Here is a 19,342-nt window from a genome sequence, read left to right as displayed (position 1 = left end):
TGTCTGTAGTTTTTATGTAAAAAGGAAAAACTGTTTTGTTTTTAATTAATGAAATACCACATCATTACTATGTATTAGGTTCATCAGTTTCTTTAATAAAAGCTGCAAGTTGGGCTGTTGGTGTGTTAGAGGTGGGACAGCACCAAAGATCAGCTTTGAATCCTTTCTTGGTTGCTGTGCTGATGAGGTTAGACAGGGATCTCTGTGGACCATGATGTTTGCAGATGACATTGTGATCTGTAGTGAGCACAGGCTGAAGAACAGTGGGAGAGATGGAGGTTTGCTTTGGAAAAAAGAGGAATGAAGGTCCGCCGCAGCAAGACCGAGTATCTGTGTGTAAATGAGAAATTCATTAGTAAGTTTGAGTCAACAGTCCATAAGGACATGAAAGTGAGAGAAAGAGGCGTGTGCAAGCAGGTTGTAGGTGGAGAAAGTTTCAGGCGAGATGGGTGACAAATGAGTGTCTTCGAGAGTGAAAGGAAAGATGAGGAAGACTGTGATGACAGCAGCCATGTTTTTTTATTTTAATTTACTGGCTCAGATAAAAAAAAACAGGAGGCAGAGATGAAGATGTTATGGTTCTGTTTGGGAGTAAAGAGGATGGATAGGATCAGGAATGAACACATCAAATGGACAGCTCATAGATGCTTTGCAAATAAATACATATACCGTATTTTCCGGACTATAAGTCGCCCTTTTTTTCATAGTTTGGCAAGGGGTGCGACTTATACTCCGCAGCGACTTATATTAGAAATAAATTGAAATAAATATATTGTTAACCCTCCTGTTATGTTCATTTGTGAGGAACAGAGATGATGTTCCTAGGTCAATTTGATGTATGAGGTATGTTAAGTGACTCAGAGAATCAGCAAACTTTTTTTTACAGTAAGATCTTGAAGGCTAAAAACATAATATTCTATTTTCCAATGATTTCATAGATTCAGAAATGCAACAAAAATGACAACTGTTTCTACAAATACAGGATGAAAACATAGTATTAGTTGGCTAATGATGCTTCATGAAAAGAATAAATAAATAAGTTTGAGAAAAAATTACTGTGAAATTATTAGATAAACAACAAAATTACTGTGAAATTATTAGATAAACAGTCTGCTATGATTGTGTCATATAAGGTTGTGAAAGTTAAAATGCGACTTATAGTCCAGTGCGACTTATCTGTGTTTTTTTCTACTTTATAATGCATTTTTGGGCTGGTGCGACTTATACTCCGGTGCGACTTATAGTCCGGAAAATACGGTACTAGGAATATGTTGGTATAAAAATGCTGAAGTTGGAGATACCAGGAAGAATTTTTAGAAAAGTAGTGTCCAAACTTTTTGCACACAGGGCCAGATTTGGTGAGGTGAAAATGTGTGAGACCCACCAATCGGCATGCATTTTTGAAGCCTTATAATAGCATTGAATGGAACTGACTTATTTAATGAAATTTTTTTCAATGGTACACTTTTCATTTCTTCACATAAAACAGAATTACAGAAGCACATTTTACCCAAATATTATTGTGAATGGCATATTTGAAGACCAGAAAGAAATGAAGAAAATATATTTCTGGGGAAAAAAAAGCTTTGGTCCACATTAAACCTGGGTTCATATAAGATGTAAAATGCTCACTGTAAACATATATACAAATTTTTGTAAACAGGAAAATAACACAACTAGTTATCTTCTCAAGAAGTACAAACCACTGAGTTTTTGATCACAGAAACAAATAAATCTATTCTTGTTTGGCCCCTGAGTAGCCAGAGGCTGTTTTCATTGGCATAACAGATTTAAGTCAATCACAATCAAGAAATAGTAGCTCTTGGAAAGTGCTGAGGGCCACATATTATTGATTTTATGGCATGGCGGGCTGGACTTTGGACACCCTGGTCTAAAGGAAGACCAAATATGGGGTTTATAGACGTATTCAAGAAGCACACAAATGTGGTCGGTTTGAACAGGAAGATTTGAGTTTGAAGAAAGCAGATGATTCACTGTTGCGATATCTAAAGAACGTAGCCGAAAAGGAAAAAAAACGATTGTTATTTTTTTTTATATCGAGCTGATGTGTCCTTTTCCCCTGGAAAGGTTACTCGTTTCATTGAGGGGCACGTTTTCAGGTGACCCACCTTTAATTGGACGTAGGAGGCTTCCGTAGTAGCGGACTTGGGTGACGCAGATACGTCGAGCAGGCAGATCATTTCTCCAGTCAAGATGGCGACATCGGAGCCGGTAAGAGAGACGAGAAACCCAAAGAAATATGGAAGTATTTAATCAGCACAGAAATACTGTTTATGTCTTGGCCACATCCAGGAATTTTTACTACAAATGTATATATTGAAACGAGTTTAATCAGTTATCGTAAGCTCCGTTGTGGAGTTCTCGGATCTTGGTGTAGATTAGCGTTAGCATGCACTGCAGTGATGGATGAGGCGCTGCCTCACTTTGTTGGCAGGGAGGGACTCACTGCCTGAAGCTCGTTCATTCAAAGTCCATTCAGTCATTCTGTGAACTCTCCATCGATGTTATGCTAATATAAATCAGCGGTTGTAAACGGTACATTAGCATTATGATGTTTTGGAACGTTATTGTTGCCTTTTTTATTTTACACAACACGTGTGTAAAGAGCTCGCGGGCTAGCTTAGCACGTCTGCTAGTAGATCCAACGCTAGAAAGCGTAAATGTGACGGAAGCTTTGACTGGACGTTATAGGTGTGAACACCCAAAGCTAGCGCTTTTTCTGAGAATATGTTAGTTTGCAGTGTTGATGTATCTGTGTTCTGGGTGTGTGTTCTGGCAGGACAATGCTGTGAAAAAAACGAATAGACTGTTTATTTAGATTACGATTTAGTTTCCACTAATTTATGGGAATCATTTGGACAATTCGAACCGTAGTTTTTACGCCTAGTTTTTGTAATTTTGTCAGCAAAAACGGAAAAGGAACCCCGATCTGCTGGTGTTGAAGGCGTTTTGTCATAATTCCAAATTAAAATCCGCCCAAACTTCAATTCTGACGGATCACGCGTGTCACGAGTCACAAACCTACATCTACTGTCTCTCTCTCTGCAAACTGTGATAAATGCCACTAGGTTCTGATCAGTGGAGGTGCAACAATTATATTTTTTTAGATGGCATTTTCGTTAAGCAGAGGGTCTCAACTTTAATTATGTACCCCCTAAAAAATATTTAGTCTTCAGTGACAAATGCCCTCTAAACACCTTAAAGCAACTTAAAATGCATAAAACCTTTTTATTTACAGGAAAGTTCTTTGCAGAAACACAAGAGGCTACAAGATCAATCCATCAACAACAAAACACTGCAGTGACAAAAAAAAGTTAAGCTGCATGCAAATGACTGAGTAACAAACAGAACAGTGAATCAACACTACATGAAAAAAATCCTTTAAATTATCTATAAGTTTATTTTTTCTTATCCTAAAAGTGGTAGAATGCGCTCTGTGCTTTGGATACATTTTTTTTTATTGGTGAGTCTTTGGGAATTTCAACCTTTAAATACAAGATTCAAAATTTGAGTCAATTTGAATATGATATATGTTAAAAGAAAGACAGTTTGTGTTTTTAAATACCCCTGACACACCTTGAGGAGCCTAAAACTCCACTGTATTATTGTGTGTCTGTCCCTTCAGAAAGCAGCTGACACTGAAGATCAACAACAGACTGACGGTCAGGTTCTTGCAAATGCTGAGCAGTATATCAAGCATCCTTTGCAAAACAGGTAAGACTATGATGATTGGATTTTGTCCCAAAAAAAGCAGTGGATGCTTCTGTGTGAAACAGGAGCTCCACTCTTTTATGTGATTACTTCAACTTTCTGGGGTTTTAGCACTCGTAAAGTTTATTTTGGGATTGAGTTAAACAACTAAAACATTGTTTTTCACCTCTTAAACATTTAGATAAAAATTAGCTCCTGTATAAAGTGTAAAGGGGGACGTCCCGACCTCGTCTTCCCTAATTAATGCAGTTTCTTTAAACTACAGATAAAACTAATGACATCTTCAGGCTAAGGCTGGTTTGAAAGCTTATAACTTGTTTTTGAGTTGGGTAGTTTAAATGATGCCCTGCAGCTAAATATTAGTAAATGCTAACATAGCCACTTGGGTTTCTTTTATGAATTGGGTTTGATAGTGATGTTTTTTTATTTTTGGCAGTTATTCATGCAAACAAAGAATCGCTGCTATGCTTATGTTTCTAAACGGGAGCTGTGGGAGCACAGTGCTTTTCACAGTTTGATGAATTAATCAGCACTTTTGCGGTGCGACCGGCCTCTGCACGTCTGTCGTTTTTAAACGATGGAGACTCAGGCCTCGGCAGGAAATGAATCAGTGATCAAATGTGAGATTTATAAAAAATTGAAAGCAGTTCACAAAATAGTTCTTAAAAACAAAAAGACGAGGGAGTCGCCAACAGCAGCGGCGCACAAGTGAAAATCTAGTGCAAAGCTTTTAAATCGAGAAGAAGCTGTTTTTGGGGTGTTTCTGCTAATATTTTCTTAGTTGAAAAAACTTTTTTTGTAATTTTCGACTGCTTAGCAGGGTCAGTCATTACCTTTAACGGCACAGCTTGTCTTTTCTGTAATGTGAGAACGTAAACAAAACACGTATCATTATGAGGTGTTGACCCAAAGCAAGGATTTGTCTCATTCTATTCAGTTTTTTCATGGTATTCTTCAAAGTAACTAAGGTTAACTTAATGCCTTAAAGCTTGATTTGCATTTTTAGGATGAGAAAAGTACTAAATAGTTTGCTTCAAATACAAATGCAGAAATGGAAATAGTTTTGTTTTTTTATTGTAGGTTTTCTGTTAAATAATAAAGAATTGTTGAACCTGCAATAAAAAAAACACATTGCTGAGATCATCTTCTATCCTTTAGTCTGATAATTTTGTTGTCTTCTTATTTCAAAATGACAGCATGTAATTTTAGTGAAATTAGCCTGTTCAGCAATGAGGTCCACACCCGTGGATGTGGCCAAAAAGACACAACAAAACACTTTTCCCTGGTTTGTTGCAGAATTCTCTATAGATCCAAAGCTGAGGTGACATGATGAACGTCTACATCTGACTCTAGGGTGGTGGGGTTGTGTTACGGTTGTGTCGAGGACGTAGAGTTTGACTGATGCCCCCATCACCACCTCTTTGCCCCCGCTGTGACCCCTCCTAGATATGGATAAAAGAGTAAAGGGCTTTTCTTTTGAAACAAAGGGTTTGTTTCTAGCGTTCTCGCTTTTGTGTTTGTTTGTGACAAAAGGTGTTTATCCTTTTTAGAAAGAAGTTCTTTTTGTGACTAAAGCTATTTTTATCTTTGTGGTGAAATGAGCTCTGTTTTATGAATGATTTTGTCTTTGAAATAAATGCCTCCGGTCGATCTTAACAGGTGTCTTTCTGGATGAATTTGTCTCTTTCAGGTGGGCTCTTTGGTATTTCAAAAACGACAAGACTAAAAGCTGGACGGAGAATCTGCGTCTGATTTCCAAGTTTGATACGGTGGAAGATTTCTGGGCGTAGGTTCTCTTGATTTTCTAAAGCAATAATAGTTTAGTATCAGGGGTTGACATAGCCCAGAAATTTGCACTGGCCCACAGGGCCAGTAGTTCTTGAAAGTTACTGGCCCGACACCGCGCACAGCGAGACCCGCCGCTCCGCAGGTGCTTGCAACTTTAGGGGGAAAATTTTAATATGGTGCATATATAATACACCATATAATATTGGTGCATTCTGGTGACATCTAGCACTTATTTATACACTTTTCAATGACTAAAAATAGAGCATATCAAACTTAAATCTGCTCTAGTCTGTTTCAGATGTTTTGAAGAGAGCACTGCAGTGTAGTAGGAAACACTAGTTAAGAAGTTTTCATGCTGCTTCTAATCACTGCTATTTCACATTTGTTTCTAATCAATAGTTAAGAAGTTTTATTGACTTTTTTGCCCTGACTGCCTTAAGGTTCTGCTTTTTGTTACTGTTGCAAAGTTACATTTACTTTTTAGTTACTTTAGTTACCTAATTAAATTAAATAATTGAAAAATTAAATACAATTAAATTACTGAGATCATTCAGCTAACTAGAAATACTTACTGCTTACAGTTTTGTAAAGAAAAACAAAATTAAGTAGTTTGACCTTATACTCCATTTGAGTCTGAGATTCAGGTATTTTGAGTTGCCTTTGATTCTTTGACATTCAGCTTAAAGCTTAGTGCATACAGTTTCATCTTCAATGCATTCATTAAATATCTTGCTGTCCATAGCACTAATTCCACCCGTCACTCCATCTAACATATTCCTATCTATTCCTGCCATGTCTTCCACATCTCTGACATGCTTCAGTCTCTCTTCAGTGACGGTGTTGGATTTATGATCATCGCGGTCAAAAACCACCAGGGGGCGCGCTGATATGTGTGTCAGTTTAAATATATCTGCCTAAAATGTAATAATAACCCACTGGCTTGTTCCTTCGTTGTTGCTGTTTAACATTGTTTAGTATTTATTGTTACATTCAATAAAGTTTGAAAAAAAAATTGAGTGAGCGCGTGGAGGGCAGGCAGGAGAGAAGAGTGATAAAAGGTTTCCCATAGAAACCCTTGAAGTCTGAACACAGGACTAGCAGAAAAAGTGAATTATAAAGATGAGGTAAATCTACACGTTTTCGCAAAATATACTTTATTGTAAAAGGTGAAAAATGTATTAATTGTTAGATATTTTAGTGGCCCGAGCGGACAAGTAAAAAATAAAGTCTTGTGGTCCGTACTGCTCGAAAAACAGGACCGGGCCAGCGGACAAATGGCTATGTCGAGCCCTGAGTATAATATAGAAAATAAGCGTTGGAATGCGAAACAGGCCGTTTATTCTGAAGCAGCTCAAGAAAACGCTAACATTGGGAAATGTAGACCTTTGATTTAGATTGAGTTTGGTCAATAACTGCCAAACTACAAACTTTTTAAAAATCCAAAACAGAATTTTGTGTTTACACAAATCAGAATGTTTGTGTGGTCTTAAAATTGGGTAAAGTTCAAACAGTTTGAAGGTTTGGATGGATGGATGGGAGGTTCTGAGTAGGATTGATGAAGCTGGAATCGACCAAACTCTTCTTTTATTTTTCTATGAAACTATTTCTCTAAAATATTGACTTTGTAGTCACTGTTGGGAGGTACAAATGTTTCCTTTTTCCCCCATTTTAGTTTAGTTTTGTCTTTAGGGGGAAAATCTTTATAGTTTATGTTAATCTTCATGTCATTTTTGTAGAAGACAACTGCTTTGTTGTTTACTTTTATAGTTGCCATCAACTGCCTTTGTAAAAAATAAAATAAAAATATGTCATAAAAATAATAAAATAATTACATTTTCATTTGGACCAAATCATAACTAAAATCCATTGTGTATAGATTCAGAAAGTGGGGCAGTGATGTGTAGATTTACACGTTTTACAATTTAGACTTTTATTCTAGACCTCTTCAGGATGTTGTTGTGATACACAAACTCACTGTTTGTGTGTTTGCCTTTTACAGATTATACAACCACATACAACAACCAAGCAAACTGGTCCTTGGGTGCGATTATTGCTTATTTAAGGTAAGTGCTGGTTAAAAAACTTTAAAAAAGTAATTCTTTACTTTAGTTACTGGATGAAATTTTAATTAAATTACTTTACTCATTACTTATTTGAAAAAAAAAATTCTCTACTCATTACTTTACTTTTTGTCCACTCAGGGAAAAACAGCACAAATAAGAAGCTCTTGTCTTTTATTGAACTTTGTTTTTAAAGCAATGCAAAATATGGACTTGGTTCAAGACATAACCTGGCTTCATTACAATTTAGACAGAAGTGTGAAAAATGACACACACAAAGTCACAACACATATGTATTGTATCGTGGGATGTGTATCGTATCCCCAGACTCTTGCCAATTCACACCCCTAGTTATGATCATGTTTTGGAGACGATTCTAGATCAAATGGTTTCTTAGAAACTCTAAATTCTGCAGAATTAATTTTGCGTTCTCCCAAAAGTGATCTGGTTCAGATTTGGCTTCTTTTCCTGCTGTCACTCATTTCCTTCACGGTTCTGTGTGGATCTGGATTCTTCTTGTTGCACTGTCTCTCTCCCCCTTTGCACAATTCTGCGCTGCTGCAGGTGTAGCCAACTACCCCCCCCCCCCCCCCCCCACACACACACACACCACCCCCAGCTCGGCGCAAACTCATATTGACTTTGAGGGCGAGAAAGTAAGAAAAGGTGAAAGAATTTAGAAGAATGAAAGCGATTTTGTTCACTTTAGGCTCCTCACAGGCCTGTCTTCGTCTCATCTTTGAGCCGTCAGGCTTTGATTTTCTGTGAACTGACTGCACTGCAGCAAAAGATGTCATGTCTGTCGTTTGACCGCTCTCCATCTGGATTCCCGTTTTTGTTTTTAATACAACTAAATTTCATCTCATTTAACCCAGAGAAAATGTCAGAGCCTACAAAAGCTAAGTTACTAAGTAACGAGAGTTTCTGTAATCCAGTAATTGTAATTAATTACCGAAATTTGAACTAATTCTTTTGTCACTCCGTTACTGACAAAAGTAATTAAATTACAGTCATTTGTTACTTTGTAATCCGTTACTCCCAACACGGAGTGAGAATTTGGTGCCTTTAGGTCAGGAAATGCTGAGATGTATTTGGTCTCCCTTTTTAGTCCCAATGAATAGGAAAATCAAAGTAGAATGTGTACATGTGGGTACTTTAATAGACATTTCTCGGTTTTTCTTTTGTTTTGTTGCAGGATGGCATCAAGCCGATGTGGGAAGACGACAAGAATAAGCTGGGAGGTCGATGGCTGATGACGCTCAACAAACAGAAACACAACGACCTCGATCGCTACTGGATGGAAACTGTAACGCTGCAGTTTGACTTAGCAGAAATGATCTGTGTTGTTATGATTTTCTTGTTGACTCGCATTCATTTACACGGCAACAGTTTAAACAAAGCGCCACTCTGTTTTATTTTGCAGCTTCTGTGTTTAGTTGGAGAGTCGTTCGACGATGCAAGCGAAGAGGTGTGTGGCGCTGTGGTCAACGTCAGACACAAAGGGGATAAAATATCCATTTGGACGGGCAACTGCCAAAACAAGGAAGCCATCATGACAATAGGGTAAGATATGAATGCACTCTTTAATAAGTATAAACGTAGAAGTTGTCAGAAGATGAGAGGTTCTCCTGTGAGAATAAAAATTGTTACTATTTTTTTATCATTTTTATTAGAATGATCTCTCCTTTAATAATTCTTTTAAATGTTTCTTTCAATGTTTATGCAAAGCACTTTGAATTCTTTGAAAAAAACCTGCCTTGCCTCTATGTAATAATATTTATAATTATTTAAATACAGTCCTAACGTACAAATAGCAACTTCTTTACTGTAAAGTTCTGAGTAATTTTTTTAAATTGTAACTTTGCTCTCATAAATTTATAACTTTATTCTGGGAAAATGACCTTTTTCCTCCCACAATTTTACAACTTTATTCTGATAAATGTATTTATTTGATGTTGGCCCCAATACTCTGTCGTGTGCTGTTTTCTTAAATATAAACAGACGAAATGGGATATTCCAGATTTATTTTTGTTCCAGTTACACCCTAAATGGAAACCAAATTTCTTGTTGTGCAATTAAATGAAAGAAAATATTCAGAAAGTTTGACTTTTTCTGGAAAGGAGATCCGAGGCATTTGGGTTGATGGAATTTTCTGATCCCTGAATTCCTGGGAAACTAAAGCTGCAGCAGACGTCTGGATCTGCTGTATGTTGAAACTCCTAATACTTGGTTGGAAGTAGAGCTTGCTCAAAGACATCCTTTAGTCTGTAATGTTTTGTAACACGGTTATCAAATAGTTTTGCTGCATTAGGGAAATGGCTGAAGCTTAAAGAATTAAGACAGTTGTCTTAGTTGGTCTTAACTGAAGAAAGCTTTTGTTTACTCAGACGATGGATCGATCATTTTTTTTGTTATGAAGACGTCTGTTTGTTTAAATGGACTATTTCAACCAATGAAGCCTGTTATTTTTAAGTCATAGCATCTAAGCAAGTGTTATGTCTTTCTAGACTGAGTGACCCCGCCCCTCCAAACAGGACGTGCCCGCTTATTCCAAAAACCCCAAATCCCATAGACTTCTATGGAGAAATCAACTGCTGTTAACTCTGTCACTCTTTGTCAGAGTAATCATTCTTGCTCTGCTACCTTTATTGTTTTTACATGTTTTTTCTAATCCAAATTTTTTTCACGCAATTTTTTTCTTTATTGCAAGTAATTCAAGCTATAAAGTAACCAATCAGATGCCTCAATTAAAAGAACTGGGCTTTTGATTGACAGATTTTGTGTGGCCTGCTTTCAAGGGGGTAGGGGGTGTGGACATCTACCAAAGCTCACTCCTGATTGGCAAGAGTGGTTGCCATAGAAACAGTGACCCAGACAGACTTGAATCAGTTTCTGCTTGCTTAAGATTTCTTTGTTCCAGCATCCATATTGCAAAAAAGGGCAACCGAATTGACTGTATTTCGTTGGAGGTGGAAGCGATTCATTTTCTATGGGTGACGTCACTCTCACTCAGTCCAGTTCTTGCGTACCGTCAATATTTTAGCCTCCTCTGTAAAATCAACAGAATGGCTTCATCCGTAGCTGCTCCCACGTGTAAGGAGCTCGCCGCTCCATTGCCTGAATAAGACGCCGACGTCTCCTTTTGATGGATGATGATGATGAGCGTTCGTGGCGTGACAGAAATGTGAATGTACCTGCCGTAAATCAAAGTATTGTTCACTTCCGTCGCTGTGTTTGAATGACTTATCAGTTGGTTTGTATTTCTAGAATTTCCATAACGTTTTGCGCATATGTGTGATGGAAACGCAGCTGTTAATAGATTTCATAGAGCTCAGAAAAAAGTCCTAAAGTTCAAAGGGCAAGACTCCTTCCTGAGGATGGGCTTCATTCATCCTGTTAAGAATCTGTAGGATGGGCTGAACACTGTCGTTGTCATGACAGGAGACTAAACAAAATTGTATCGTACTATGTGAAAATAAATTGGAAGAACATGCAGTTCCAATATTTGTTGTTTTATTTTTCTTTTGCTGGAACCAGGCAGTATACAGTTTACACAGTGCTCCCTCATTTATTGTGGGAGTTCTAAAATTAACCCACGATGGGTTAAATCCACAAAGTAGTCATCTTAATTTTTTTATTATTCTGATTGTTTTAAGGCTGTAAAATCCCTCACAACACACTTAATATAAGTTTCTCCGACAAACATGAACATTTTCACACTTTTCTGTCTTGTTTAAAATGATTTAAAACCTTCAAAGAAGTGTAATCCAGTATTATAGAATAAAAATAAAGATCTGCTTAATCTCCTAACTGAACCTGTTCTGTACTGTACAGGAAACCTGCACGGAGGAAGTCAAGCGACGGTTAGGGTCCACTGAATATTGTGTAGCAGTGTTTTTCAACTTTTTTAAAGTCAAGTTGCACTAATTTTTTTAAAATAAACTTTAACAAAATTGACAAAAGTCAAGGTCCACTTTCAGTGGTCACAATTGACAGCAAGTGCTGTCAATTGTGACCACTAGATGGCGCCTGTAAGCATGAATCTCCACCAACATTTAGCTCTCATCTGATCTGTTCACAGGCAGCTTTACAAGGAGCGTCTGAACCTCCCCATGAAAGCCATCATTGGCTACCAGTCACACGACGACACGTCCAGTAAGAGCGGATCCACCACCAAGAACATGTACTCTGTTTGAACCCCCCCCCCATCATCTGTAGATTTAAACAGCTACAAATCTACACCATCACATTAACTTTTGAGTTGTCAACTACTGTAGTGTTCTTACCTTTTATTGCAAAGAGTATTGTTTCTATTGCATTACGTTGGAGCTTTCCCAGTGCAATGAAGAATATAAGAAATTAAACTGCGGGGGAGGAGATTCATATGGTTGGAAATATGTAACGTGAGCAAGAGAACTTCTTTTTTTAATATAGAATTGGAGGGTTCTGTGAGTTCTGACAGTGACCTCACATAGCTTAGCTAAGAACAAGCTATGTAGTCACTTTGAGTATGTAAAAAAAAAAAAAAAAAAACTTTTGTGTTTTTCTTTTACAGAGTTCTCACTTGTCAAAAAACAAAACAAAACAAAAAAAAGCATCTATCACCTCACAGGAAATGATCAAACCTCTCCGTGCACAGAACGTTTTAAATGCTATTTTAACCAGATTTCTTCAGAAGGGTTCATTAGACTGGCTTTTGGCTTGGAGAATCGACAGTATCTCAAAGGCTTGTACAATTCTTGGTCACACTCCATTTCTCGGGTCTGAATTTACGGCCACTTGTGATTTCAGATATGAAATAGTAGGATACTGTTTTTAAGTTTTGTTTTCTTTTTCCCCCTTTTTTTTCTGTCTCCCTAACATTTATTTATAATTTAAGAATTATAGCATCTTAGTTGAAATCCCCTCTAAAATGTATGCTTTTCTTTTTTTAGTCGTGGACTACTGCATATAGATGATTTTTTTTTTTTTACAGTGTACCATACATTACAAATTTTCACAGAATTACGTGTTTTTCACTGTTTTCTTCCTGACAGAAACTGTAGATAATGTCGCACTTGGTCGATGCGAAAGAAAGATGATATTCATTGTGAAATGCTTTTGCTCATAATGTATCTTTATTATCTGTAATTCCAGGATGTATATTACCTTTCAAGTAAAGTTTAAGTGCTTTGCATTAAAACCAGAGGCTTGTTTTCACTTTTGGAAAGACGTATGTTATTGTCTTGACCTGTCACTAAAGCATGAAGGGAAAAAAGGACGACTTAACTTTAAAAACATTTTTTTTTTAAATTTACTGACTTTTTTTGTCTAATTGCTTAAGATTTATGGGTTTTTACCTGCAAAATAATTAAATATTTATAGATCCTTTCCAAAAAGTTAGAGAATCATGGAAACGTTTATTCATTTTCTATGATTTCATTCAAAACATTTCACTTTCATAAAATATAAATTCATGGCCCCCAGTTTTAATTGATTTCAATATTTATTTTTTAATCTTTCCATTAATTGGGGTAATAGCTCAAATCCTATGAAAACAGGATTACAAGAATTAAAGAAAAAAACACTTTTTCATACTTTACTTTTTTGGAAAAGGTGTGCACTTAAATATAGTTACCGTGATATACTATTTATATTTAAAGGTTGGAACATCTCAATCTTAAAAATTGAGAGAAGATGCATTTTCAAAGGTGTAGTTGAAGCCGCCTTCCATTAGACAATGAAATAGGAATTGATGCAAATGTTTGAAAACATAAAAAAACATGTTAGAGTAACAAAACATCTTGAAAATATAATACTTTAATCATTCTTAAAGTTGAAAGTTTGCACTCTTTCATTTACATGAGCAAAAGGTTGCAACTTTAAAAATTAAATATAAATATTTGCAGCTCACCGCTCCCCCGGGGGATGGGTCAAATGCGGAGAACAAGTTTACACACATGGCAGCGGGACAGCAAATGGGACTTTATGAGAAATGCGCACCCATGCACCACAACCTTCAATGACGTGACACAAAATACAACTAAACTCAGACTAGCGTCTCCATGTACACACCAACCTTTTAAAACTAGCAAAAGTAAAGAAGTTCAAGTAGAAGTTTTACAAGAGGGAAAATATTTAATCTATGTTTTTATTAAAAAAAACAAAAACAAGGAGTGTCCCTAAGTTTCCATGTGAAGATATGTTCACAAAGACACGATGAGACACTGTGAAGGTACGGCCAATGACGTCTGTTTCAGAACAGTCAAACTGACTGAAAGGAATGTCAATCATCCAGTTAAACAGGATCTTGCTAAGTCATAAGGATTTTGTTGGCAAACTCATTCCCTGTCCTTATCAAGAATCCTCACGTGAGAAATTTCACATGTTGGTCTATTTGGTATGTAAACAGTTTACTAAAGTGCCAATGCTACATACTTGTTTCCCCACAAAATTGAACCAGATGAACTCAGTCTGGTAATTAATTGCACATATCTCAAGTAATTTTGTTGAGAAATCTTGAATGAAGAAAGAAAATTCTACCGAAAAAGGAACTTGGTGTTTGAGGAAAATTGTTCATGTGGCAGAGTCTCTATATGAGAGCACTTAGTGTTTCAATAAATAGATGGTAAGTGAGAAAGACGATCAAGTGAAAGTTGTCATCTAAAAAAAATGAAAAAAGGGAACAATTAAACATCACGGTTGAGCTTGAAGCCAGGGTCCAATAACAGTAGTTACAGATGTCTCACTGAGCCCATCCTCGATGCTTGGGGATGTGTGCTGAACCCTGGCACTCTTATATCATGACATCGTCAATATCAATGGCTTTTCTTCCTCACGCCTGCTCAGCAGGTTTGAAATCATGAAGGACGAGAAGAAGAGAAATTCCATGGCGTAGCTGAGCTCAAACAGCTCCAGGTTGACACTCAGCATCCATTCAAAAACAGCAGAAAGGTGGATGTAAAAGTACTTTTCCTGAACAAACAAGATAGTATCTGAGGGGTTTAGAGTGAAGGATGTAAAGTGTGTTTTTGTTTGCTTGCATCAATATCATGATGCTTTATGTCTTGACTGGAAATAAAATATGACATTAAACTCTCCTAGCTGTAAAAGCTGATGACTGTAAACCCCCCTCCTGCTGAATTGCTGTCGTGGTTAATCCCACTTTACAAACAGAGCAGCAGCCCGGATCCAGATATTCCTGAGGTCATAAAAAAGATGGAAAATTTACTTCAGGTTTCATTTCTGATGCCTATTGACTTTATACCCATAATCCTTGCTAATGCTGCAGTACTTTTGGACTAGACTGTGAGCAAACTGGCAATGCATAAATATTTAACCCCTTGACCCCTGACTTTATTTCCAGCTATGCAAAAAAAAAAGGAATCATTTATGTTTCTGCTTCCATGTAGATGCTGAATTAAGGTCATTTTGGTGCTAAAGTGGTTTGATGTCAATTGGCATCAATAGGCAGTATCTGAAAGGATACAGCAGATGGTGACGATGATCTGGACCACAGTGGAGGCGATGCGCAGCGGATAAAGAACCTTTTCGTATCCCGTCAGCACGCACCTTTTTGTGAGGGCAGTGAGCAGGATGGTGTAGAAGCAGATGCACGTGAAGCTGACAGCAGCACCAAGGTAGTGAAGCAGGGGCAGGTAATCCAGCTGTGAACAACAGAGTTGATTTCAGCTTTTCTTTTTGTGAAGAAGCCATTGAGAGCAAAAACATCTCTCTGTTCTCTTTTTATTTTGAAGCACTATCTTTTGGTGTGAGATCTGATAAGTAAATAAAAAAACAGTTAAGCACATCAAAAAAGCAGATAAAATAAGATAGATAAACTTGTAATGTATATTAGGTTGAATTATTTTTAACTCGTAACTTGCTTGTTTACTTGATTGATTCCTGTTCCTCTTGTTTTAGTGTGAAGTCACCTCAGCACAAAAATGGAAAAACTCTTAATTGTTTGATTCTAAGCGAGAAAAAATGGTTCCCAACTCAAAGATTAATTTTGTTTTTTTACAGTAAGTTTGTTAGTCACACAAAACCGGAATTCTGATGACAAAAAAATGTTGTGCACTGGAAATTTTTATATTCAATCTAAATAAAGTCATCTATCTATTAGAAAAACTTTATTAATCCCACAATGTGAAAATGATCTCATCTTCAGCAGCAAAAAAGACATCTAAAAATACAAACAGCAAAAAAAAAAGTTTGTTGTTCACACTGACAAAGTCTATTCTAAAATTTATTTTGAAGTGTTCAAAGTCAACAAAGTGTTAATAAGTTAAACAAGCACACACCTGTGTTTTGGTTTGTATTACAGCTGAAAATCAAAATGCTTCAACCTCCAGCAGTGGCTGTGCAAACTTTGTGATACTTTTAAGGTTCTAAAAACACAAACAGACTTTTGTAGGGGATAACTCACATCACAATTCCCCGCTGCGAAGGACCCCACCGATGAAATGACTCCAAAAACCAGAGCAGTTTTGCTCAACAGGGAGTAACACGCATGTTTCTCCATCAGATGGGCATGGTGGAATATACAGAAAAGCAGAACTGAAAGGAACATTGGAGTTAGTAAGACCGGTATCATCGCATAACACATATACTCTGAAGGGGAACTCACACAGGAAGGATCCAGCGTTGATGGTGGCAGTAAAAAGTGAGTTTTCTGGAGCGCTCATTCCACTTGCACTGAAAGCACAGTGTTCAGATCAGTCTTTTGATTCTTGGATAAAGGGGATGTCAGGTTAAAGATAAAGATCTCTTTACCTGATGGTGGGAGCGTAGCAGCATGCATTGGAGTTATTGCCTGTGCAGTAGTAGTTGCCACTCCTGAGGGCCAAAGGTGAAGTCATTACTAATGTACAAAGCAAATGTTTAAACTCCAAAAGGATGAGACTCAACGCACCAGTCACTGAGGGAACACACGTGATTGCTTGAGTAGGCCAGGCTGTAGCTAAAAATACAAAGCAGAAGTTAATGTTTGAGCCATAAAACGGGTCTTTTTCTTCCTTGATAAAAGCTAATGCTCCAACACCAGTCTGTCAATCAGTGTTGTACCAGAACCACCACATGACTGCCCATCCATGGTTTACCGTCCAGAGTCCGAGCAGAAGGAGAAAGGAAAAAATCAAGGTGCTGAACACGTTAGCATCAAAGACGCGTATAACAGCCAAATCCTTATTAACTGGCTGCACGGTGGCGTGGTGGTGAGCAGCATTCTCTCACAGCAAAAAGCCCCCCAGTTCAAGTCCCATCTGGGGAACCTGAAACAGAACACCAATGGGGGGGTCACCTCTGCATGAACTTTGTATGTTCTCCCCGTGCATGCGTGGGTTTTCTCCGGGGACTCTGGCTTTCTCCCAAAAACATGCTTCATTGGTTACTCTAAATTGTCCCAAGGTGTGTGTGGGATTTGTGTGGTTTTGGGACAGACTGGCAACCTGTCCAGGCTTTACGAGTGGCAGGGATAGGCTCCGGCAACCCCGTGACCCGAAAGTGACAACACAGGTTTAGAAGATGAAAGAATCCTTATCAACCTGAATAACAGGTGGATGGATGTCTGAGCATTCATTGACAATCAACAGTTCACACCCAGCAGCAAACCAGACAAGCCAGGTTGGATTTCTATGGGCTGAACTGCCAATCTCATATGCATTTTTAAAGATCTATTTAAAAACTGCTGTTATAAAGACAAAAACATTTCCTAATACAGCAACAACAAAGAGAAAAAACGTAGTTGATTCTGAAATCTATAATGGTTCCATTTTAATCTCTGATGTCTTAGTATACAAAGGGAATAAAAACCTTAATTTCCATGTTGAATCTATCGGTTGTATATGTTATGAGTTTTTTTTATTCAAATAAAAAAAGAGGACAAATATGAAGGAACATTTCTTACTAAAATGAAAAAGGCTCAAAAATTACACTTTATGTGTGTACTGGTAAGAAATGCAGAGGTAAAACATGTCATCATAAATACATTAACTTACACACTCCATGTGCCAATAAAGGAAACCAGGGATAGAGTAATGGGGAAGAAAATCCAAAGCATTATTCCTCAGAGGTGGCGAAGAAAAGTCAAATGTAAAAATGAGTTTCTTTAGGTCCACAGATTTCCTTCTAGACTTCTAAATGTCTTTTACAGCTTAAGCAAATTGCTATACCAGTTTTTGAGTAAAAAATAAACGAAATGTCCGTCGTTTTTTCTCTCTCAAATATAGTTCCCCTGAAATAGTTACACAACTGGACGTCCTCTACCATCCAGAATAAAAGCCTGCGATGTTTCTTCCTTCACAGGCGTTCTCTTTCTGTCAGTTTCTTTGCCACTCCTTTCAAACACCACCTCCTTCTATTGAGAAACATGGGTTTGCCTTTCTGACACGCTCACATTGTTTGTTTTAATTCAAATGGATACAACTTCATGCTCAGTGAACCGGGAGAGTGTTACGTATCTAAGGTGACTAAAAAACTTGGACTGTGAGATATTTCCAGAAACTTACAGGTTGAAGGTGAACTGTTGAGATCACCAGAAATATTTCAGGTAACATGATTTACGAAATGTGATGTAGTCGGCAGCCTGAAGAATATGAAGATTTAAAAAGGCTGTCGTGTTAGCACCCTGCCTTTGCTGGGAAGAGCTGGGATAGGCTCCAGCAACCCTATGAACTTGCGCTTAGGTAGATTGATCTTTATTGTACAATGAAACTCAAAACAAAGAGTGCTTTCTAGTCCGTGCAACACTCATACATTAAAACAATTTGCCATGGTAAAAATACAATAAAATCCTTATAGAGTCCACTAAAAACAGGAAATTAAAATTAAGATGTTGCCAGATAAAAGTACATTTAGTCAATAGAAAATAAGATACAGAATTAATGAGTGTAGAATTGTTAAAGCCTAAAAAAATTTACATAAATAAATTAAAAAGAAACACTACGTGACCACATTACTGTGAATTAAAGTAATTATAAGTATAAATGATGGATGGATGTTACCTTCGTCTGTCTTAAAGCTAGAGCATTTGCCGTTAAATTTCTTTCAGTGATTACGTACAAACCAGAACTAAATGAGAAAGAATTTTTTTCAACTTCTCAAGTTCTTGAGATATTTCTTCTCATTACGGATTTGCAACAAGTATAATTTGCATTAGAAATTCAGACTCATTTCAGGAGTCTTCAAAGTGCAATTCATTGTTATGTACTAAACACAGCTATAATTAGTTTATTTTAATGGTTTCATTTTACCATGAATGTCAGTGTTCCAGTTGCACCTTTTTTATGCGACCAGACTCTTTAGGTCTGGCTCAAATTCTGTTGAACTGATCATGAAAATCACTTTTGAGGGCTTGTAAATGATCCTGCCAGTTGACAAACTACAAAAAGTTGTTAATTTCGTTGCTTGTCAGGCTTTTTTTTTTTTACCTTCCATCATAAAAAAAAGTTAAAGAATGATCCCAGTCTTCAGGTACACAAAAACTGTTTTGATTGAACTTTAAGAAAATGTAGATTCTAATGCCCCCTTCCCCCAGTCATACAGGTGTGCTCATCTTAACTTCTTTAATTGTTATAATTGTAATCAGCGTTATAAAAGTGGATTTTAATACATTTCATTGATTAATCTAAATGTAGAGGGATCCTGGAAAAAATACATGCTTTGGCACAATCTCTTGTATATTTTGTGTTTAGGTTCTGCTGAAGGATTAAGAATAATTTTTTTTGGCAAGAACATTTAAGCTATGGGACATTTCTATAGAAGCACTAAGCAAAAAGTAGTCT

At 37.1% G+C, this 19,342-nt stretch overlaps 2 protein-coding genes across 3 annotated transcripts; one reads left to right on the top strand and one right to left on the bottom strand.

The window, feature by feature from the left end:
* The first annotated feature begins 1,919 nt into the window (after positions 1-1,919).
* On the top strand, positions 1,920-12,762 carry eif4e1c (eukaryotic translation initiation factor 4E family member 1c). 2 transcript variants are annotated; one of them, XM_004084870.5, is made up of 8 exons: positions 2,200-2,232; positions 3,260-3,484; positions 3,647-3,735; positions 5,423-5,518; positions 7,520-7,583; positions 8,776-8,886; positions 9,004-9,143; positions 11,662-12,762. In XM_004084870.5, exons 2-8 carry the CDS (start codon positions 3,449-3,451, stop codon positions 11,774-11,776), a joined length of 651 nt encoding a protein of 216 aa, XP_004084918.1. In that variant the 5' UTR covers positions 2,200-2,232; positions 3,260-3,448; the 3' UTR covers positions 11,777-12,762. The 2 variants fall into 2 exon arrangements, with proteins under 2 accessions (XP_004084917.1, XP_004084918.1); XM_004084869.5 differs by lacking the exon at positions 3,260-3,484 and having other exon boundaries at positions 1,920-2,232.
* A 601-nt stretch (positions 12,763-13,363) lies between these two features.
* On the bottom strand, positions 13,364-17,880 carry si:dkey-228d14.5 (transmembrane protein 150A). Its single transcript, XM_004084868.5, has 7 exons — positions 17,558-17,880; positions 16,474-16,521; positions 16,335-16,397; positions 16,189-16,256; positions 15,988-16,118; positions 15,049-15,226; positions 13,364-14,554 (listed from the first exon to the last, which is right to left on the bottom strand). The coding sequence occupies exons 1-7, from the start codon at positions 17,617-17,619 to the stop codon at positions 14,361-14,363; spliced, it is 744 nt and encodes a 247-aa protein (XP_004084916.1). The 5' UTR covers positions 17,620-17,880; the 3' UTR covers positions 13,364-14,360.
* Between the last annotated feature and the right edge of the window lie 1,462 nt (positions 17,881-19,342).

The sequence above is a fragment of the Oryzias latipes genome, chromosome 15 (assembly GCF_053564925.1).
Source record: "Oryzias latipes strain Hd-rR chromosome 15, Olatipes_Hd-rR_3.1".
In the NCBI taxonomy this organism is placed as follows: domain Eukaryota; kingdom Metazoa; phylum Chordata; class Actinopteri; order Beloniformes; family Adrianichthyidae; genus Oryzias; species Oryzias latipes.
The sequence above is the reverse complement of the archived record's forward strand: the minus strand, read 5'-3'. Positions and strand labels throughout refer to the sequence as shown.